We start from the raw sequence: 22888 nt of genomic DNA on the forward strand, positions 1-22888 counted from the left end.
ATGAGCAGGACTGGGTTGACTGAAAGTTAGTTCAGCCATGTTCCTATCCATGGATGATGCCGGGGACCCTGTGGACTCATGTATGTCCAGGGGAGTTGCAGGAGATGGAGAAATTGAAGAGGGCTCATTGTGTTGGCCCGCCTCTAGGTCGCCTGATGACTGGGGTAAAAATAGATGCCTTGAAACATTTCTGCAGTGCGGGGTTATCATAGTCGAACTGTTTTCAGGCCAACTTGTGGTTCTCTCTTACCTGGCGCCATCTTGGAAGCGTGAGCCTGCCCAGGGGAAGGGAGCGCTGCTCCTTGTTGATCTCCCTGACACCCGCCCTTCGTTGCATCACTGTGTGGTTGAAGCGGTAGCCATTGTCCGTCCTCCTGCCGCTAAACATAGCTATGATTCAGGTGGCGGTGTGCAGAGCTCATTCAGCTCATGTCTGACACCGGGGCCACGCGCATGTGCACTCTGGCCTCAGAATCTTCAAGGTGTGTTTTTGGCAAAGCTCATTCATGATTGCATGCGTTCTTTCTTGAGTGGCTTTTTTCTTGCAGCCCTCCCATACAAGCCACATTTGTGGAGATTTGTGTTATCACATGCACACAATGACCACTCTTTGTCACGAATTCCTGCAACTGCTTTAGAGTTGCTGTAGGCCTCTTGGTAGCCTTTTTGACAAGTTTCCTCCTGGCTCTTTCATCCAGTTTGGTGTGACATCCTGATCCAGGGAGGATCTGTTGTACCAAATACCTTCCACTTCTTAATAATAGACTTCACTGTACTTCTAGGCATTGATTAAGCCTTTAAATTTTTTTTGTATCCATCTCCTGACTTGTGCCTGTCCACAACTTTATCCTGGAGATCTTTTGACAGTGCCTTAACACCCACAATTGATTTCTCCAGTTGCACCACCAGGGACTGAAATGCTCTTTTCATGCTGAGCTAATCAAAATGACCACAGCTGATCACAGTTGAAAGTCAAATGGTTTTGTGTTCCATTGAGAATGTAATTAGCTACACCTGATTTGTGAGTTTGCAAGTCATTTTTAGTAGTGGGGGGGAGCGTGATCCTTTTTCCAACTCAGAAAAAAAAAATCAAAAACCAAATTACTGACGTGTTGGTGTTCTAGCTTTCCCTTGGATGGTAAATACAGCTGGATAAAACAAAAACTGTGTCTTCATTTCAGCAAAGCAACAAAATGTGATTATTTTAAAAGGTTGGGGTGATTCTTTTCTCTACCCACTGTATGTACTGAAAGCGAAGATACTATCATTGCTTTTAGGATTAGATAGAAATGGAAGTTCACACAAGTTCCCTAACTTGTCTGGTTTGTTTGGTCTTCCCTTCAGGTATCTCTTTTTGCAGAGTTGTTCAATGAAATGCTCCAGAGAGACTTTGGGGTGCGGATATATAAAGAGCTTTTAACCCTCCCTGAGAAAGAAGATAAGAGAGACAAAAAAATAAAGAAGGAAGACAAGAGGGACAAGAAAGATGACAAGGATGATGATGAAGAACCAAAGCTCAAGCGTAGAAAGTCTTCAGATGAAAAACTAAGATCAGAAGAAAGAGATGACCGAAAGGTTTGCGTGTTTATAATTTGGATGTTCTACTTAAGGAAAGATATAAGTATTACAGTAACATTATCAACATTACAGCATAATTTTCAGCCTGCTCATCATTTTCATATAAAATGATTCACGAGCTGACTGGTATCACCACATACGATGCAGATTATGAATCCATTTACTGTACATACTGCTTCATCACTGACACTGATCCATAAAGACTTTTAGTACTTTTTGGGTTCTAGTCAACACATTCTGTAGAAGTGTAGCAAGCAGACTGTGTTTGAACTTCCGACTTGTATTTATATTTTAGGATTTTGTATAATTACACAAACTGTAGATATTTGGATGACAGGTATAGCACTGCGTTGCTGCAGTTTAACAGTTGTAGCTCTTTTTGTGCTGTTTTTATGAAATAGAATTTTTATTATTTCAGAAGGATGACAGAAAGCGAGACGATTCCAGAGATGATGAAGAAATAGATGACGATATCCAAGAGGATTATGAGCCTATTGGAGCAGAAGAAGATGATGGTGATTATGAAGGTGTGTATGACTGAGGAACTTAAAGCGATCCTAAAGGTTCATTTTTTTAAATAAAATTATAAACATGTCTATACTTACCTACTGTGTGCAGTGATTTTGCACAGAGCAGCCCAGATCCTCCTCTTCTCGAGTCCACCTAAGGCTCTCCTGGCCCCTTCTGTCTGTCGGGTGCCCCATAGCAAGCAGCTTGCTATGGGGGCACCCGCTGCTCCTTGTGCCCTTTAACACATGGAGCCACGGTTTTGCCTCACCCCTTCTCTCTCCTCATTGCCTTACTGGCTGTGATTGACAGCAGCAGGAGCCAATGGCTCCCGCTTGCTGTCTCAGCCAATGAGGAGGCAGAGACTCGGGACAGCCAAGGCTGTTATTCACATCGCTGGATCGCAGTGAGACTCAGGTAAATATTGAGGGGGTTGGGGGAGCTGCTGCACACAGGTTTTTTACCTTCATGCATATAATATAAAAAACCTTCAGCCTTTACAACAACTTTAAATGCTGGTTTGTACATTTTACTTATTCATTTTCTTTACTTGGTTAGACCTTGTAAGCAGCAGAAGCTTCTTATGCTAATATTTTTGCTTCATGGTATATACACATCCTGGTAGGGAAGCGGTTATACCGGGATCATGGTTGAGGCTATAGCCATGAACCCAGTATCATTTTTACAGCAGGCGATTCTCTTTAGAGTAAAAGTATCACTCCCCCCCCCCCAACGGCACTGGCGCTGGACTATCCTTGAGGTGATCAAAGACCAGATCTTCCCTGGGGATTTTCTATGTTTCTGGAGGCCAGAAGTGACGCTGTGATGCCAGTTCCGGTTGTGGCAGATGTAATCATTGCTTGAAAGCCTAAGATCATTTTCTTTTTTTTTTTCATCTGCTTTCCAACATAGAGGAGAGATCTGGGGTCTTATAGACTCCATAGAGAAGAACTGTCATACCTTATGTTTACTTTTGCGGGCGCAACCTATTTTTTTTTTTTTTAATCACTTTTATTCCTATTACAAGAAATGTAAATGGTGTTCACACCACACATGTGAGGTATCACCGCAAACTGTATAACGAGCCAATATTTCTAGTGCTAGACCTCCTCTGTAACTCTAAACGGGTAACCTGTAAACGTTTTTAAAGTGTTGCCTGTGGAGATTTTTAAATACTGTAGTTTGGTGCCATTCCACAAGCGTGCACAATTTTAAAGCGTGACATGCTGGGTATCTATTTACTCGGCGTAACATCATCTTTTATATTTTATAAAAAATTGGGTTATATATTGTGGGCTTTTTTGCATTACAATTCATTAGTGTATTTTTTCCCCAAAAATTTGCTTTTGAAAAATCGCTGCACAAATACCATGTGACATAAACTGCAACACCCACCATTTTATTCTGTAGGGCATCTGCTTAAAAATATATAATGTTTGGAGGTTCTGAGTAATTTTGTAGCACAAAATGTGGATTTTTACATGTATGAGAGAAATGTCAGAATAGACTTGGGAAGCAAGTGGTTAAGAAGCATAGATTATTATTATTATTATTATTATTATTATTATTATTATAATACAGGATTTATATAGTGCAAACAGTTTCCTCAGCACCTTACAATATAACGGGAGGCAATACAGCAACAGTACAGTTCAATACAAGAGGGATAGGAGGGCCCCGCTCCTTGGAGTTTACAATTTAAGAGGGAGGGGTGCAAATGACAGATACAGTGAGGAACAGAAGTATTTGAACACCCTGCGATTTTGCAAGTTCTCCCACTTAGAAATCATGGAGGGGTCTGAAATTCACATTGTAGGTACATTCCCGCTCTGAGAGACAGAATTAAAAAAAAAAAAATTCAGGAAATCACATTGTATGATTTTTAAAGAATTTGTCTTGCACTGCTGAACATAAGTATTTGAACACCTAAGAAACAGCAAGAATTCTGGCTCTCAAAGACCTGTTACTGTGCCTTTAAATAGTCCACCTCTACTCCACTCATTAATCTAACTTAGTAGCACCTGTCTGAGCTCTTTAAAGACACCTGTCCACCCCAGAGTCAGTCAGACGCCAACTACTACCATGGGCAAGGTCAAAGAGCTGTCAAAAGACACCAGAGACAAAATTGTGGACCTCCACAAGGCTGGAAAGGGCTACGGGGCAATTGCCAAGCAGCTTGGTGAAAATAGATCAACTGTTGGAGCAATTGTTAGAAAATGGAAGAGGCTAAAGACGACTGTCAGTCTCCCTCGGACTGGGGCTCCATGCAAGATCTCACCTCGTGGGGTATCACTGATAAGAAAGGTGAGGAATCAGCCCAGAACTACAAGGGAGGAGCTGGTCAATGACATGAAGAGAGCTGGGACCACAGTTTCAAAGGTCACTGTCAGTAGAACACTACTCCGTCATGGTTTCAAATCATGCATTGCACGGAAGGTTCCCCTGCTCAAGTCATCACATGTCCAGGCCCGTCTGACGTTTGCCAATGACCATCTGGATAATCCAGAGGAGGCATGGGAGAAAGTCATGTGGTCAGATGAGACCAAAGTAGAACTTTTTTGTCTAAACTTCACTCGTTGTGTTTGGATCAAAAAGGATGAGTTGCATCCCAAGAACACCATCTCTATTGTGAAGCATGGGGCTGGTAACATCATGCTTTGGGGGTGCTTTTCTGCAAAGGGAACCGGACGACTGCGCTGTATTAAGGAGAGGATGAATGGGGCCATTTATTGTTAGATTTTGAGCAACAACCTCCTTCCCTCAGTCAGAGCATTGAAGATGGGTCATGGCTGGGTCTTCCAACATGACAACGACCCGAAGCACACAGCCAGGATAACCAAGGAGTGGCTCCGTAAGAAGCATATCAAGGTTCTGGAGTGGCCTAGCCAGTCTCGAGACCTAAATCCAATAGAACATCTTTGGAGGGAGCTGAAACTCCGTGTTGCTCAGCGACAGCCCCGAAACCTGACAGATCTAGAAGAGATCTGTATGGAGGAGTGGGCCAAAATCCCTGTTGCAGTGTGTGCAAACCTGGTCAAGAACTACAGGAAACGTTTGACCTCTGTAATTGCAAACAAAGGCTTCTGTACCAAATATTAACACTGATTTTCTCAGGTGTTCAAATACTTATGTTCAGCAGTGCAAGACAAATAAATTCTTTAAAAATCATACAATGTGATTTCCTGAATTTTTTTTAAAATTCTGTCTCTCAGAGTGGGAATGTACCTACAAGGTGAATTTCAGACCCCTCCATGATTTCTAAGTGGGAGAACTTGCAAAATCGCAGGGTGTTCAAATACTTCTGTTCCTCACTGTATCTGTAGAGCACAGATGTCAAACTGGCGGCCCTCCAGCTGTTGCCAAACTACAAGTCCCATGAGGCATTGCAAGATTGACAGTTACAAGCATGACTCCCAAAGGCCGAGGCATGATGGGACTTGTAGTTTCGCAACAGCTGGAGGGCCACCAGTTTGAAATCCCTGCTGTAGAGCAAATCCAAATTCTTGCAGTGTTCACATTCTTAAAGCAAACCTGTCCCACAGTAGTATGTTTTGTAGTGTCAGGTTCTCTTTAAACAAAACAAAATACAAATACATAGGCTGCCAATGACAACCTCTCCTTTTGAAAATCTGTACTGTTTGTAGGAGATGCACCAATATTATCATTTAGCTCCTGTTCAGTGGCCTTTTTTTCACTAATGTTCATGTTTTGTGAGGCTTCTTGAATAAATATCTTAATTTAATGTTTTTTCCATATATGTGCTAAACGGATGTCATTTATGCAGATGTTTTTTTCAATGGGGCCAATTTCTGATGAGTGGACCAATGAAAGCCTAAGCAAAACAAATCTGGATCTTCCTGCTATGGACAGGGACACCACATTTTTTTCCAGGTTTCATTGCTTTACTTTACACTGATCAGCCTCTGTGCCCTAAGAAATAGCTTAATATCACTATTTCTTCATTTGTGTATAAACTTGAGCTTCTATAATCAGGCAGTGAAAACAGCAGTAGTGATCAGGGGCGGACTGACAACTCAAGGGGCCCACGGGCAATAGGGGATCATGGGGCCCCTGTGTCCTTGCCCAAACTCAAAAAAGCCTATGAAAAAGGTACCAGGGGCATCTCATGGGGCCCCCTACTGACCCCGGGCCCTCGGGCAGTGCCCGAGTTTCCAAATGGTCAGTCCGCCCCTGGTAGTGATATGCAACCAATCCTATTTAGGAACCAATCAGATTTTAGTTTTAATGTGCACAGCTCAGTTGGAAGAATAGTTTTGTTTAAAAGCCCTTCAATTTCTTATTTTAACAAAATAACATGAACTAGCACTCAATTTATCACAGACAGGGAAGATGATGACGATGACTCGAGCACCAAGGATAAGCGTGACGACAAGAGGGAAAACAGATACAGCAAGGAATGGCTAACCAAAGATAAGGTATGTTAATTATGATCTGTACTTCTCAACTTCTTTTATGCAGCTCTTTATAACATTAGATGCTTGCATGAAGCAACTGATATAGTTAACAAACTCCCCAAAATCTGTATGTTGCTGATAACATTTGTGTACGCATTTTCTCTAAATACGCTCCTGTCAAAAGTGAAAATGAATCTTTGCTGCACACAAGGGGGCACAAAGCTGTTACTGAACACACTCCAATTACTGAAAATCTCTCTCGTGCTGAAAAAAGTCCATAGTGAAAGGTTTCCCAATGCTCCTAATTACATTCAGACCTGACACGAACATTTAGATATGAATAATGATACAGGGAGCAGAGCGTGCGAAAGTTACAGTGGTATAGTTGGTTCATTTGTCCAATGAATAATAGAATTCTGAAATCCACATACTAACTCCGTATAACATATTTAACCCCTTCATGCCTAAAGGTAAAACAAATCTTAAAGCCTAAGTAAAATTTTACAACTTTGACATGGATTAGTTAGACCGTACATATTACAACTACTTTTATGCATCCAGGTGGATTATACATTTTTTTTCAGCACAAATTGGCCTTTCATTTGGTGGTAAATGGTAATGGATATCTCATGATTTTTTTTTTTTATTATCAAAGGAAAACTGGCCCAAAATAGTAAAAAAAAAAAAAAAAAAAAAACTTTTTCAAATTTATATATGTGTTTATTTGTACCTGTACTGCAGCCCAGAAACAATAGTGCGCATTTTGTTGGTTTTTTTTTTCTAAAACACACTAACACTAAGGCTACGTTCACACTAACGTTGTGTGCAGGCGGCAGAAAGGCGTTTGGGAAGCGTTTTTACCGCTTCCCAAATGTCTCTGACAATTCTGCACATTGCAGCACATGGTGCTGTTCTAACGGGAGCATTAGTGGCGCAGGAAAAAGGGTCTACTCTGGTGGAGGGAGGAGGTGTTGAAGCCTCCTATTCTAGTCTATGGTGCCGCTCCGCAAACGCCCGGCCGGCGATTGTAGTGCGGTTGCGACGCGGTTGCAGGGCGTTTGCAAAGCGGTAACACCATTCGAACTTCATTATAGGCGTTTGTAGGGCGTTTTCAGTGCTCGGCAAACGCCTAGTAACCGCCGCTGAACCGCGCATGCGGCGTTTGCAGAGCGTTAAAAAAATGCTCCGCAAACGCCGGACCAACGCTTGCCAAACGCTATAGGGGGCGTTCTGGCAAGAGTTGGTAAAACAGTCAAGTGTGAATGAGCCCTAACTGACACTGATACCAATGTATAAAAAAAAGAAATAAAATCCTGACCTTTGACCCTGACCTTGTCCCAAACACTGTCCCTGGCACTGAGCTAGATCAAACCTTGATCTAGGTATTTTTTCTTTATTTTTTAATATTTATTTTTATTTATTTTTTTTTTTACAAACAGTTTTTTTTTTCTCTTTTTCCTCCATTCAGAGAGGGGAAAAAAAAAGAAAGCATGAGGTTTAGCAGGACAGCCAGGGCACTAGCACTTTCAGGAGAGATAATCAAAAGCAGCCTTTATGATTCTGTTTTGACAGGTTGTATTTAATCTTTGCCTAAAGATTCATCCCTCAGGAATCACTGGCTTTGGACTTTGGAGTGAGCATCCCCAATACTTCAGTTTCTTTAACCACTTGTCTACCCGGCACTTTTACCCCCTTTTTGCTCAGACCTATTTTCACCTTTCAGCACTGTTGCACTTTAAATGACAATTGCGCGGTCATGCAACACTGTACCCATATGAAATTTTTATCATTTTTTCACACAAATAGAGATTTATTTTGATGGTATTTAATCACCACTGGGTTTTTTATTTTTTGCGCTATAAACAAAAAAAAATCAAAGATTTTGAAAAAAAAAAACTGCTTTTCACAAATGAGGTTGAAGGAGTAAACAACCTTGGATGGGCTTCTGCTTTTTTTTTGACTGAGATGCAATGAGTGTGATTCTCTTCTATCTAGCCCTACAAGATGTCTTCTGTTATGGTTTGTCAACAGCGAGATAGCAAGGTGTTCATATCTTTATTGATCACTATGATGTCTATATTCCAAACAGCTGGCAGATATAGTTGTTTGCATTGTTTTCCAGCTCCTGTTTTTTGGTGCACATTTTAGCTTCCTGCTTGGGGACTTCTCCATCTCCATGTCTGGAACTTGCTATAAACTGATTAAAAAATATTTGAAATTAAAATATATATTGTATGAAAACCGTTTAAAGCCAATATTGGCCCAGAATGCCTTATTCAGTTGGAAAATCAAAAGGTGTTTTTTGCATTTCTTCTGTATGAATTGAAATTTTCAAAATGTGACTTTTTTCCAGGAGAAAGAAAAGAAACTGATGGTTACAATAAACAAGGATCTTCTAATGGCATTTGTATATTTTGATCAAAGTCATTGTGGCTATTTATTGGAGAAGGACTTAGAAGAAATTATTTATACCCTTGGATTGCATCTGTCAAGGGCACAGGTACTAAACCCTTCTGTTAGTTATGTTCCCATTTTCTGCCTCTGGAAGATGTTTGCTCACTTGCTGGAGATTTCTCCTTTTTGGGTAGTGAGGGCATTTGGTGTCTTGCTGGATATTTACTGCTACTTCAGACCAGGGGCGGATTGACCATTTGGAAACTCAGGCACTGCCCGAGGGCCCGGGGTCAGTAGGGGGTCCCATGAGATGCCCCTGGTACATTTTTCATAGGCTTTTTTGAGTTTGGGCAAGGACAAAGGGGGCCCCATGATTCCCTATTTCCCGGGGGCCCCATGAGTTGTCAGTCCGCCCCTGCTTCAGACTGTGGAGAGCAGATTGCCCCCTCCCCCCCTCTGACAGAGCTTTGAGCTTACTCCTACAAAGAATCTACAGGCAGGTAAACGATGCACTATTTTGTGTCCCGTTCTTTTGTCCTCTGCTTGATCTTTATTGCTGAACTGTCTTACAGATGATATAAGTCAGCCATAGATGGATTTAAATGTGGCAGGTTTAGCAGGGACCGACCAAATTTCGATCTATCTATGGGCTGATTTGACAAACGTTGATCTTTTGACTTTCGTACTACCACCCTGTCGGGTTTTTTTTTTTTTCTTTCTCGCCCAATTAGTACTGCCAGCTATAGTCAGCAATGCTAATCGTATTCTTTTACCGGAGAAGGCTCTCCATTGGCAGAATACAATAGCACAGCGGGAGGATTCCCCCATCTACATCAAATGTGTGGATGGGGGAATCAGGACTTTTTTTTTTTTTTTTTTTTCTGTTCAATCCGCAGATTGAACAAAAAAAAATGTATAATGCATGTTCCTCCCTACTGTTATCAACAGCATAGGTTCGTATGTGTATTCTGCTTTCTGTTTAGTTGGTCTGCACAGTATAATTTGGGTTTTACAGTATACCTCTTAGACTTCTCCGACTAATCCTAGGATGTTATATACAAATACAAAGGGAGTGCTTTTACTTGCTTATAAATCCTACCTGCATTGTATGTAATGCACTTCCAAACTGAAGCCAGCCGTTGATGGTTCCAATTTCTGCCGGTTCAGCAGGGACCGGATGAGATTCGTTCCATCTATAGGCAGGCTGATTGTACCCAAGATATTCCATCGATCGACTTGGGTGCAACTATCATGTCAGATTTCTAGCATGCAATTATTGCCGCTAGCAATAGACATTGTGTTCTCCCAACAGGTTCCCCCCCTCTCTCCACCAGGAGAACATAATAGCTCTGCAGTAGGGATTCCCCTATCAACACTGACTTGGGAATGAAGCGACTTTCTTTCCTGCAACCCGTGGTTGCAAGAAAGATAATCACATAATCTATTGCTTGCTTTATCTTTACATTGCCATATTTTCAAAGCAGTAGAAGGTGCCTATAGAGTCCTATGTATAAATCTGTTTCCAAGAAACAACTAGAAAGGTAATACAGTGTTTTTAGGCATGGGGTGTGTGAATGGGAACACACGACAAACATATATGGAGGGGGTTTATAAAATTTTACTTCAAAATTGAAAATACACTTTAAACTGGCCTCATAGTCTGCAATCCTGATTGTAAAATCTTTTTCAATGATTTGTAATGTAAAGGCCTACCAGATACAGATCAAATTTACGTAGATCCTCACACTACATAGTTGTTAGAAAATCTGAAGGATATTGAAAAATTTGATTGTAATGTTCGTGACCAGCTTAATCTCCATTCACACATAGGAATGGAGCTGTTTTGCCGGTGGATGCAGATCCAAACTGTTGCAGGTAATCGCTGCATGCGTGATTACATGAGATCTGCTGTGAATAGCTGCGGCAGCTGTGAGCCTCCAATTGCTTTCAGTGGAGCCTCCTGCCTGCAGCTAATCGCAGGGAATCCTGGGTCACCCGCAGCTAGTCACAAACAGCCTGATTGGTAAGTGTGAATGGAGCCTTAGATGGCACTCGCACTACACTTGTTGGAAAGCTCAAAGGAAGTTGTACAGGTTTTCTATAAATATATTGTATTGAAGATTGGCAGCTTTGTAGAATCAGTATGCACTGTATGGTGTGTAAGGCCTCATGCACACTGCTGCTGATAAACTCACATTTTCTGGGTTTTGGTGAGGTTTTTTTTGCGCCCCCATCCCCCCCCCGTTATCCTATACACATATAGATGTTTACAGTAGTTTAATAGCAGGGGAGTTTTCAGAACATTTTCTGAACGCCCTGAAATCATATTCAGGAGAGGGAATTTTGACAACCAAAAAACGCTGAACACTGCTAAACATGCCTAAACGCTAGGCGCATTTAGCACTTCAGTGTTTATTTAATTGGCCAAATGAATAAATGCCCAAAACACCAGATACTGCTAAACTTGCCAAAAAAACACAGCTTAGGTTTTTAGGTCAGATTTTTACATGTCAGGAGAAACAGCATTTACCAGTGTGCATGAGGCCTTGTACCGGTAGTGGTCATAACATCAGACCATACTTGTCTATTAGTAGCAGCTGTATGATGATGTCTGTAGAACTAGCATGTGCAGCCTGGGCCCGGGATCAAGAGGCTCTACAGCAGGGGTCAGTAACCAGCAGATCGTAATCTGTCAGTAGATCTCAGCCAGGTGACTGGTAGATTGCAGTCTGGGCTTGCTGACCCGCCATCCCAGAGCATCAAACAGAGAGCAATGCAGAGGGACTACTTGTAAAGTTGGATCTGTAGTAGGGAGCAGGAGCTGCATAAGTTGATGTCTCCTCTGTAGTGCTGGCTCCTGTGCCCTGTCATGGTTGGTGGGTGCAGCACCTGCCAAGCATGACCAATTCTAAATAATGAGGCCACTCTGCAACTTTGTGCAGTACTGCAAACAAGGGGTTAAACAGGCAGCAGTGTGTTGCTTTCTCACCACCTGCTTTAACCCTTTGGACCCCACAGAAGCATGCATTTGTGGGGCACCAAAAGCATCAGGGGGTTTTCCTGCTGCAGCATGTGTACACCTTTTGGCTGCTGCCGCAACAGCTAAAGGTGGTAGGGATTGGGGATGGTAAAACTGTGACTCAACCACAGGGTTATACCCCCCCCCAACTTTACATGTGAACAAGCCCTAAGAGTGCCACTTCTGGATGCAACTAAGGACTCATTCACAAGTGCAGCAGGCACCTCTGTAAAGCAATGCGTGTGTTTGACAGATGGTGAGGAGGAGATATGTTGCCTCAACACCTGACTTAAACCCATGATTGCCATGCACACGATTGTGACACGGTAGTATGGCAATTAGAGGTTTAAATCAGGTGTGAGGAGGTGACACTGGCTGACATCGTGCCCGGTGATCCTTGACTGCTCCCATGTTGTTCAGGTAGATCTCCACCTCTTTGATCTACAGGAATGTTCATTTTTGCCATCCTCGATTTATTTAACCAATTCACAATCTCAATACATTTTTGTTGCAGGTGAAAAAACTGTTAACCAAAATTTTACTGAAGGAATCCTTATATTACCGGAAGTTAACCGATACTTGCACAGATGATGGGAGTCACGAAGAGACTGATATTTTTAGTGAAGATATTCTAGGTATTCTGTGAACTCTTGTGCATTGGTGTTTTGCCAGCAATTACAGGTTAAAATCATGGTCTGCAGATTCTATTAAAGTTGAACTAAAAACAACACTTTTTTTTTTTCATTTTGGCTAGAGTGGAGAGGGATTAGAACCTGTCAGGTTTTTATTTTTTGTATGCCCCCTTTTGTTAGATTCACCCTCTCTGTTTGACGTGTTTTACTTTCACTTTCAGTGATATAGGTAAAGAAAATCCCAAATATTGGGCTGTCCCTAAAACAGTAAAAATCTTCCAATGGGGACACTCACTGTGGAGGGATTTCCTCTCACTTCCTGTTTTGGTTATAGGACAGGACGTTACTATTAATCTCCCCAATTGGACACACATGTCAAATCTGACGGGTTATAACCCCCACTTATTCTACCAAATCTAAAAATAAAATGTTTTGCCTTTAGTTCTGTTTTAAAGTAGAACCAAAGTCAAAGCTTTTTGTTTAGTTTTGAATAGAGAGGAGAGGGATTAGAGCCCCTGTCAGTTTTTATTGCTGTCTGTGCTCTTGTTAGGGAGCTTCCTCCTCTCTATTTGCCCTGTTTACCATTATCATTGAAAGTAAAAGAAAATCCCAACTTTTGGGTTGTCCTCAGAAAAGTAATAGAGGGGAAATTTTCTGGTGACCTAGGGGTTCCCAAGGGATTCCTTTAAATCTGCAGGAGGGATTTTCTCTCACTTCCTGTTTGGCTATGGGACAGGAAGTGAAAGGCAATCTCTGCAATGGGACACAGATGGCGGAAAAACATTTCTGACCGGGGCTATAACTCTCCCTTACTCTATCCAGAATGTAAATAAAATGTATCTATGCGGTACTATATTGGAATATATTGTCAACTGATACACACCTAGAGAGGGTGAACGAAGTATCCTGCGATCTAATATAATTATATAATACACTAAATTACACTATATTATATTTTTAATGTAAGTAAGCACCTTTCTAGTTGCTCACGGGTATTAATTATATAAAATGTATCTATAGTTCTACTTTAAATTAATTATTTTTTCCAATTACTTCTTTACCAGGAAACAGATTGCTTTTGCCATCCAAAATTTCACGATCCGGTGTGTCCTCTGTGGAAGAAAAGGGCGGCCTGATTGTGTACAATGGTGCCATGGTTGATGTGGGAAGTCTTCTGCAGAAACTAGAAAAGAGTGAGAAGGCAAGAGCAGAGCTTGAACAGAGGCTTCAGGCTCTCCAGTCCAAAACAGGTATTCTATATAAAAAAAACAAAAAGATGAAATCTCGTCCGTGTATATGGTATGCAGTAGGGCATAGCATGGAACAAGGAACTGCAGTTTTAAACCATCTTATTTCAGAGTGATTAGGCAGTCATTTTTAGTGACTCATTTTCCACAAAATAATTCTGTGTCATCAAAGTGAACATTTTCACCGTATGTTATATACAGTATGTACCACATAGATCAACGTTAGTGTATGTTTAATATTTAATGAATTGACTAATTGCCTTAAAAAGTATTATTATTATACAGTATTTATATAGCGCCAAAGGGTTTGCTCAGCGCTGTACAGTAGCAAGGGGGACAGAACATGAGACAAGACAGTAACAATACAATACACGAGGGGTTCGAGGGCCCTGCTCTTTCGAGCTTACAATCTAGGAGGGAGGGGAAGTGTTACAGGAGGAAGTGGCTGTAGGGGATGAAGTGGTGGGAGAAGTGGAGATCGGTTGTTAGGTGAGGGTGGGGTAGGCTTCCCTGAAGAGATGGGTTTTCAGGGTGCGCCTGAAGGTGAGGAGGGTAGGTGACAGTCTGATGGATTGGGGTAGGGATTTTCAGAGGATGGGGGAAGTCCTGGAGAAGTCCTGCAGTCGGGCGTGGGAGGAGGAGACCAGGGAGCTAGAGAGTAGGAGGTCCTGTGAGGAGCGAAGGGCACGGGTAGGGTGGTATTTGGGTATCAGGTCAGTTAGGTATTTTGTTTGGGTAGGCCAGTGAGAAGGGAGTTGCAGTAGTCCAGGCGTGGGATGATAACGCACGAGGGGATTTGGTTTTGCGCCATAATCGCTCCAGCGCACGACTACGTCGTTTGAAACATTTTGTGTGGTCGTTCTGCCAGGGTTGAAGCGGTCGGGGGGAGGAGAAGGTTAGGGAGGGGGGGTTAGGGAGGACCTGGAAGGTGCTCAGCGGTGACAGGAGCATGCTGACCCCGCCGCCTCTGCGACCACTCGGTCTGGGTGAGTGGGTCCAGACGAGGCCTCCGTAGGTGAGTGCTGCAGGGGAGGTGGAGTCGGTGGGTTGGATCCAGGTTTCGGTGACCACTAGGAGGTTGAGGGAGTGGGAGACAAAGGTTGTGGATGGCGGTGAGCTTGTTGCAAACCAAGCGGGCTTTCAGAATGCAACCAAGAGAGGAGGGGTGGATGCGGGGAGGAGGGGGACGGGTATGAGGTTGAGGGGGCTGCGGCGGCTGGCGGGAGCAGAAGGGTGCCTAGAGAGGGAGTGGGGAGGTGGGGGGCCAGGGTTTTGGGAGATGTTACCGGCGATCAGGAGAAGGGTGAGGAAGGTGGCATGGGAACGGGATGTGCAGGAGCGAGTGGATCTGTTAGTGGTGGCGTGTGGGTCGGCGGGGGAGTGGAATATTAGGAGGAGGTGGTGAGAGCCGTAGTAGGGAGAAGGAAGAAGTGAAGGAGCAATGTAGAGCTGTTTTGGGGGAGTAGGGGGAGGCAATTTTGGGAATGGAGGAGAGGAATATGAGGAGGAGGAGGAGTGCGGGTGGCATGTTAGAGTGTGCGGAGTGCTGGTCAGATCAGGGAGGTCAGAGATTTCATATCAGGGCGTGATGATGCGGAGAGTCTGTCACATCGTGGCGGAGGTCATCTGTGTCCATCTGTAGGAGGAGAGTGAGTGAGAGTGGTGGGCGGCTGGGCAGCAGCTGGCAAGTTGCAGTCCGTGGGTGCTGTAGGCCGGCGGCCATGAGTGTTGTGGCACGGCGTCTGGGGATGATGCAGGGCACGGCGTCTGGAGATGAAGCAGGGCACGGCGCCTGGAGTTGATGTAGAGCACGGCATCTGGAGTCAGTGTAGAGCACGGGGTCTGGTGATCCCTGGCGGGATGGTGGTATATACGTTTGTGATACATAAGATGTGTATTAATGTAATATTCCCTTTATTTTGGTCACTGTGGATAGACCTCTTATCTGATATGACTTTACAGCAGCTTTAATACCGAGAGTAAATGGTCATTTTTCCCCCCCAAAAAACCCCAAAACAACAGACCCAGACAACATTTCTATGCAGTCAGGAGTTGTTCTGGCATGTCCCTACTACAACCTATTTGGAGATCCTCAGCCCCATTATCCTCGTCTGATAATACAACAGTGGCAGGCCACACTTCCTAAAAGCCTTTAGAGCATCAGTACGAAAATGGTGTTCATGGACGTCTGTTGGTGGCAGTGCACAACCGGCGCTACACAAGATGACTTCCATCTGAAGCAATTTGGAAGTACAAGATGGCACTTTTATTTATTTACATTTGGGTTTCTCAACCTTTTTCCAGTCAAGAAGCCCTTGAAAAGTATTTTCAGTATTAAGGCACCCCAGTCTAAGGCTTGGTTCACATTATTGCATGCCATGATTTTGCACATGTTCTGACATGCAGACAGATGCTCTGCTGTTTACCAGACTTCAAAGTTCCACATCCTATTGGTACCACCATGCATTGGCAAATGTGGAGTGCTTTTCACAATTTTAAAAAAGGGTCGGGGACTTCTTTCACTGCCTTTCTGTGGGTAGGGCAGCCCATTGAAATTAATGGATTGCTGTGCATGTAGCACACAGCTGCACAGATGTGAACGAAGGGCATGTTCACATGTTGCTGTGGCCACAACTAGAAGTATACCCTCAGGTGAATGGGGTTGCGCTGCAACTGCATGCTGATGCTACATTTAGGGAGGTTAGGGTGGCTACATATTGCTGCTTTGCCTATGAAAAGCTGAGCATGGATCGCTTTTCAGAGGAGTGGTAGTTCTTGCTGTCCTAAAAAAAAGCAGTTCTGTTCTGTCAGGATTAAAAGCAACATATATGCATATAAACACACACACACCCTTTTTAAAAATAGCAATGTGAGTGCAGGTAAAGTACTGCAGAGTACTGAATTTAGGGGGGAGGCAGAGAACATCACAGTGGTTAAATGATTAGCACTTCCGCCTGGCAGTACTAGGGTCGTCTGTTCGAATCCCAGCCACGGCACCACCTGCCTGGAGTTTGCATGTTCTCCCTGTGCCTGCGTGGGTTTCCTCCGCGTACTCTGGTTTCCTCCCACATTCCAAAGACATGCTGGTAGGTTAGTTGGATACTGTCTAAATTGGCCCTAGTACATGTATGTATGAATGTAAGTTGGGGACCTTAGATTGTACGCCCCTTGAGGGTTAGGGACTGATGTGAATGTACAATATATATATGTGTGTGTGTGTGTGTGTGTGTATATATATATATATATATATATATATATATATATATATATATATATATATATATATATATATATATATATAAAGCGCTGTGTAAATTGAAGGCACTATATAAGTACCTGAAGTAAATAAATAAACATCCCCCTTTTAAGTGCATTCACTGCCTGTCTGAGTTCTCTGCAGTACCGCTGAGCAGCGGGAGCTCGGTGCCATCTGAATGCCTTTTTCTACCCAGATGCTGCGACACCATTTCTTTACTGGTGATAGCAAATAATTGATGAACTGAATGACAGTCTCCAAGAGGTACATAAAGAAAATGACAACACAAAGTAAATCTCAAGCAAAAACTTTTTTTTTTTTTTTTCAAGCTTTGGGTGTAGTGGAGGAGGCAGGCAGTATGTTAAGGTGTGTGTGTATGTATGTATGTATGTATGTATGTATGTATGTGTGTATGTATATATATATCTATATATATATGTCATCATTTCTGTTCAAATCTGGACAAGAAAGACATCCCAATTGTTCCCAAGGTGCTGTTTTGACCAAAGCTTTCTTTTACCCTCAGACAGCTAGTTTTATGGGCTGCTTAGTGCATTTTGTGGATGACTTGGTTGTTAGTCTGTGTGGACACTACTATGTTGCTGTTTGATCCACTGCTGTACTTTGTTTGCCACAGAGGTAGATGAAAAGACCATCTCTCAGCTAGAAGCTTCTAATAAAAGTTTATCTGGGGAGCTGAAAGAAGCAAAGAGCGACCTCAGTCACCTACGGGAGAGCCTGAAATCCCTGGAAGACACCAACTGCCAATATGAGGACCAGCTGACAAAAACTATTCGAGAGCTTTCTGCAACCATGGAGGGGATCCAAACTGTTCTCAGCAGGGTAAGTGTGTTGTTTTTGGATAAAGTGCACAGAATCTTGGATCCTGTGCAAATGAAAGTGAACTTGACATTTATTGTATTGTTAGTCTGGTCGCTTTGATCAATTTGCAGATACAAACTATATGAATGTTCACAGCCACTTCTGGCATACACTAGGGTTCTATTTCAGCACAACACAAAGTAGGTCCTTGCCATTCAGCTTTGTAGTGTTAAGCCCCATACACACGATGAGAATATTGGACGATCGGCCGTTTTTTTTTTCGCCTGCTAGTCTCGCATCCAAAGTGAAAAGGTTATTAAAGATACGGAAATTCTCTTTGAAAGAAAAGAATTTCAAAAGTGATGTATTGTATTTTTGAACGACTACTGTACTGATTAAAGGAAAATCATACAATCTGGTATCGTAGGAGAAAAAGTTTTGCGCTTGTCCCTTCGGATATTGTTGCAAATTGTCGTGATCGGCTCTCGGACAAACGGTCCAATTATCGGACGATCGGTCCTCGTACGAAAATGTTTGTACAATATTCTTATAGTGTGTACGAGGCAATAGAATCTTATTGGTCAGTGGAAGCTCTCATAGGGGACTGTTGAATGGTGGGAGAACTATGCTTAGTAGATGAACGAAGTCACATGAACGTGAACATTCCATATCATGAATCCGATATACAGGAATAGAATGAATTGAATGTTCTTTAGTTTGGTCATTGGTGGTGTACTTACAGAAGGCTTACCTGCCACGCTTTTATGCCAGGGAGTATGTATTGTGGTTTTAGCCTGCTTCCTCTTGAAACACCAACCTATTTCTATACTGGCCTGAAGTATCTCCATAGCTCTATGTTTGCAAGTGTGATACCAGCATGGGCTGTTATAGAGAAACTGTGTCCTATAATATGGAAGCTGCCATCACCAACCTGTCCTTTAAACAGAACCTGGCTGTTATGTTGAGCCAAAAGCTTTCTGAGTAACTGATCTAGAACAAGAATGCACATCATTGACTTTTCTGACTCTGCTACCTGCATGATCAGTCCAGACCAGTGATTCGAAGTATGGAGTTGAGTAACTGGTATTTTCAGAAAGAAGGCAGCAATAGTGACTTCTGTATTTCTTACTGCAGGCCGTTTATTTTTAACGGAAATCTGTACAGAGAGAGATGTAGGCTGCCAATTCTGACATCATCCTCTGAAAATGATCAGTGCCTGGCTTTCATAAACCCACCTCTTTAATACTTTGAGTCACTGACTGTCCCCTCCCATTGTTATGCTTGAACCAAATATCAACTTAACTAGATGCCCGTTTCTTCCAAACATGTCCTTGCTGCACCAGCACCAAAATCCCCTCCAATAGCCGAGCAACTCCTCCAACTATACATTACAACAACCATCTTTAATGTTCACAGAATCCACTGGCATCTGAAGACCAGAAGGCAAAAGAGAATGGATCCAGTTTTTGATGCAACTTTCACTTTGTTCTGGAAAAGGCCTACAATGTTAAGTAATTTAATGTAATTCATGATTTACCAGTGTGGAGAGAGATGGTATGTAGTGTTGCTTCATATTTAATAGGAGAGATGTAAATAGTTTTATGAATGAGTGAGATGCTTTGTGGTGATTTGCCTGTAATTAACGGCGTTAAGCAGAGTATACATTTTTGAAATATGTTTAGGATAACGTACATGTTAGCAATTGAACTAGATTATATAATAAATGCAATCTATATATATTTTTTTTCTTTTGCTATCCTTTTTATGTATATATTAAATTACTGAAAAGTCCCAATTATTTTTATCTGGTCTTTTAGTATGTATTTCCATTTGTTGTGAGGAAATAATAGCTACACAACCTAGATTGACAATACTCAGCAATAAAACTATAGCCAAATAATGTCAGCTAATGCATTGGAATTACTTGTAATAATGCATTGCATTGTCTGTTTTAATTTCTTCCCCTGAGTATAAATAAATGCAAGCAGTATTCAACTAATATTGTACAATGAAAGGCCAGTCTAAATGAATAAAACACCTCATGACAAATTATCTCTCTGCTTTTTTTGTGCCAGTTGTTCATGTCTGCCCCAAATTTAGAAAGTAATAGAATTCTGGGTCAAACATTCTGTATCTGAGCAACACAAACTGAACACACTATTTAATTCATTTTTAATATGTGGTAATAAATTGCGGTGTAAAAAAAAAAAAAAAAACCAAATCCTCTGCAAGGCAATGGCATAATGTGCTAGTATGCAATGCATACTAGTACATTATAAAAATGTTACCTTAGAATGAAGCCCTCGAGTGGTGCTTCCATCTTCCTTCCGTGTTCTCTGGCTCCAGGATAGAGAGAAAACAGGTGGCGCACACACCTAGTGCATTATCCAAGGTTTATGGTAGGAGTGAAAGAATAATAAAAACATACTCACAGACGAAGCATGTATCTAAAAAGCATAGAAAAATGACAATGGCCACAACGGCGGGCAAGGTGTTCTCACTGTCAGTGCGGTCAAATGGCTGACACGTTTCAGGGACGAATCCCTTTTCTTCAGAGCTGATGACCAACCTCTGATGCTGATGTATGATGAATGGAAAGTAAGAGCCTTGCTGTTGATGCCTCAAAGGCTCTTACTTTCCATTCATCATACATCAGCATCAGAGGTTGGTCATCTGACAGTAAGAACACCATGCCTGCCGTTGTGGCCATTGTCATTTTTCTATGCTTTTTAGATACATGCTTCGTCTGAGTGTTTTTATTATTCTTTCACTCCTACAATAAACCTTGGATAATGCACTAGGTGTGTGCGCGCCACCTGTTTTCTCTCTATCCAGTGGCTGATTTCCCCATCTGAGGAGCATTTCCTTTTGGTTGTCGCTGTCCTGGTACCCTTGGCTTCCCTTTTGGCTGTGCATATCCTGAGGCGCTGGAGAGTACATACGATATCCGGTTCTCTGGCTCCAGGCCTTTGAATGGCTAAGCCATGAAGACGTCACTCCCACGCATGCATGCAGGAGTCACAGTTTACGGTGCAGAGCTCTGAAGGGATGGCATAGTGTGACTATCTCCTAAACACTGCAAGTTTAGGACTTATTCTCTGTACCTACAGGTAAGCTGCATTATAGGTTTCCCTGTAGGTACAAGCTCTAAAAGTTTACTGCCACTTTAAAGCACGCTCCCCTATCCATCCATGGGCTCAATGCTTTATTTTGTTGAGAAATCACTTTGAAAAACATCCCCCTTTGCAGAGCTCAGTCTTCATGGGACTGCTGTCACTTTTGTAGCAGTTGTTTTCTTGTTCCGGGTCACAATCCTGCGCAATGTCCTTTTTATCTTTCAGGCAGTTAACCATGGCAACTGCATTTATCTTATCAGATAACGTTTTCCCAGAAACTGTATATCCTATCAACCTTTTATACTGTACCTCGTGACACAGCAAATAAATTGGCAACTTCAGCCACAGAGGTACCACCTAAGCAGCACCAACAATTTGCGCTCTTGTAAGCTCTGACATGACTCCGTATTAGTAGCGCACACAGTGAATGACTAAAGCGAGGCTTCTCATCACACAACGGAAACAAATGAATGTTGCATCACTTCCGCTTTCAACACAAACCATGTCACCACTTTCATACCTCCAAATCATGTAGTGTTTCCATTTTTTGTCTACCCTTGTACTGTACTGGCCAATGCACATTGAAAAGGTTATTATAGTATTGATAGATCAGGTGAATTTACCACATACATATTCTAGTTTTGCTGTACACCTTTTTTTTGGTTTTTCACCCCCCTCCAAAAAAATGCTGCCATGTTCGGTCAAGCTTTAACTGCCTATGTAGAGAAACTTTTAAGCATATTATTACCTGCAAAAGGCTCCTTTTATGTAAACATCCAGAAAAGCATTGGGACCACAGCTAGGAGCCACTATATTGGATGTGATGTCAGCTACTTCAAAGCAGTCATTTGTTACTCCTGAGGTTCCTTGAGCTGTGGCTGATTGACCTCTGGGGCAAGCCTTACTTTGCAGAGCCAGCAACTTGACACCACATTTAAGCTGTCTGTAAATCTAGGTTCACATCTGTGTGTAAATGGCACTGAAACTGGCCCCAAAGAGGTTCAGGTGCAAATGTTTTTAAATGTATGACACTTGAAATCGCACCTGAACAAGGCTAAAAATTGTACTGGACTCTTAAAAATGCATTGCACCCAGCCCCCATGTGAACCAGCTCCATAGAAAGTATATTTGCAAATTGAATGCATTTTGAACCACATCCAATCCTCATGATGTGAACGGGGGCCAAAAGTGGCATTCTTCAATAAAGTTTTTTTTTTTTTTGCAGGGATTTCCTGTGACCTGGAGGTAAAAAGATTGCTCTATAGTAGGGGTTGCCAAACTTTCTAAACAAAGGGCCTGTTTAAAATTTAGGCGAGCTGGACTGTGGCCAGAAGAACTATAAAGGAGTAGAAAAGGTTATACTATACTTTACTTGTAGGTAACAGGAGTGCTCTCCTGTGACCCCAAATCATCACAGAGCAGCTTCAGGAACACGTTCAATATGTATTTTTTTTTTTTTTATATGCTCAAGCAAAAATGGGACAAATCACCTCCCAAAACTGGTCTCCTCTGTTCCCAAATGTTTACAGAATATTGTTAAAAGAAAAGGGGGGATACTAGTTTTTGAAATTGAGGCTGTACGTTGTGGCTGTCTCAAATTTGAGTCATGCTGTTGTCATCAAATAGCCATCAATTACAAAATTACCATATTGTTTCTGTAAAATTGTACATTTTCTCAGTTTAAACATTTGATGTTTTCCATTTTTAATAAAATATGGGTTTGAGATTTGCAAAGCATGACCTTTTTATGTAGATTTTAGTGTCCCAACCTTTTCCAGAATCTTTGTTGTAAAATGTTTTTACCTTGACATGAGTATCCTATAAGTCTGCATAGGAGCACTCCCTAGGAGGCTTTCTTGCTTTGCTGCAGTGAGGATGGTAAGGTCTAGGCCGGGGCTGCTC

The 22888-nt window shown here is 42.2% G+C and overlaps 1 protein-coding gene across 3 annotated transcripts in view; it reads left to right on the top strand.

Annotated features, from left to right (window-relative positions):
* CCAR1 (cell division cycle and apoptosis regulator 1) overlaps positions 1–19919 on the top strand; it is an 81848-nt gene extending 61929 nt beyond the window's left edge. For all 3 annotated transcript variants that reach the window (XM_089687733.1, XM_089687734.1, XM_089687735.1), the window contains exons 18-25: positions 1345–1575; positions 1997–2105; positions 6427–6521; positions 8854–9000; positions 12428–12548; positions 13610–13795; positions 17686–17891; positions 19287–19919. In XM_089687733.1, the coding sequence (XP_089543859.1) occupies positions 1345–1575; positions 1997–2105; positions 6427–6521; positions 8854–9000; positions 12428–12548; positions 13610–13795; positions 17686–17891; positions 19287–19340 (1149 nt within the window). In that variant the 3' untranslated portion in view covers positions 19341–19919. The remainder of the gene's footprint in view (positions 1–1344; positions 1576–1996; positions 2106–6426; positions 6522–8853; positions 9001–12427; positions 12549–13609; positions 13796–17685; positions 17892–19286) is intronic.
* The last annotated feature ends 2969 nt before the right edge of the window (positions 19920–22888 follow it).

The sequence above is a fragment of the Staurois parvus genome, unplaced genomic scaffold (assembly GCF_062004578.1).
Source record: "Staurois parvus isolate SC_StPar_1 unplaced genomic scaffold, SC_StPar_1.0 ptg000437l, whole genome shotgun sequence".
NCBI lineage: Eukaryota > Metazoa > Chordata > Amphibia > Anura > Ranidae > Staurois > Staurois parvus.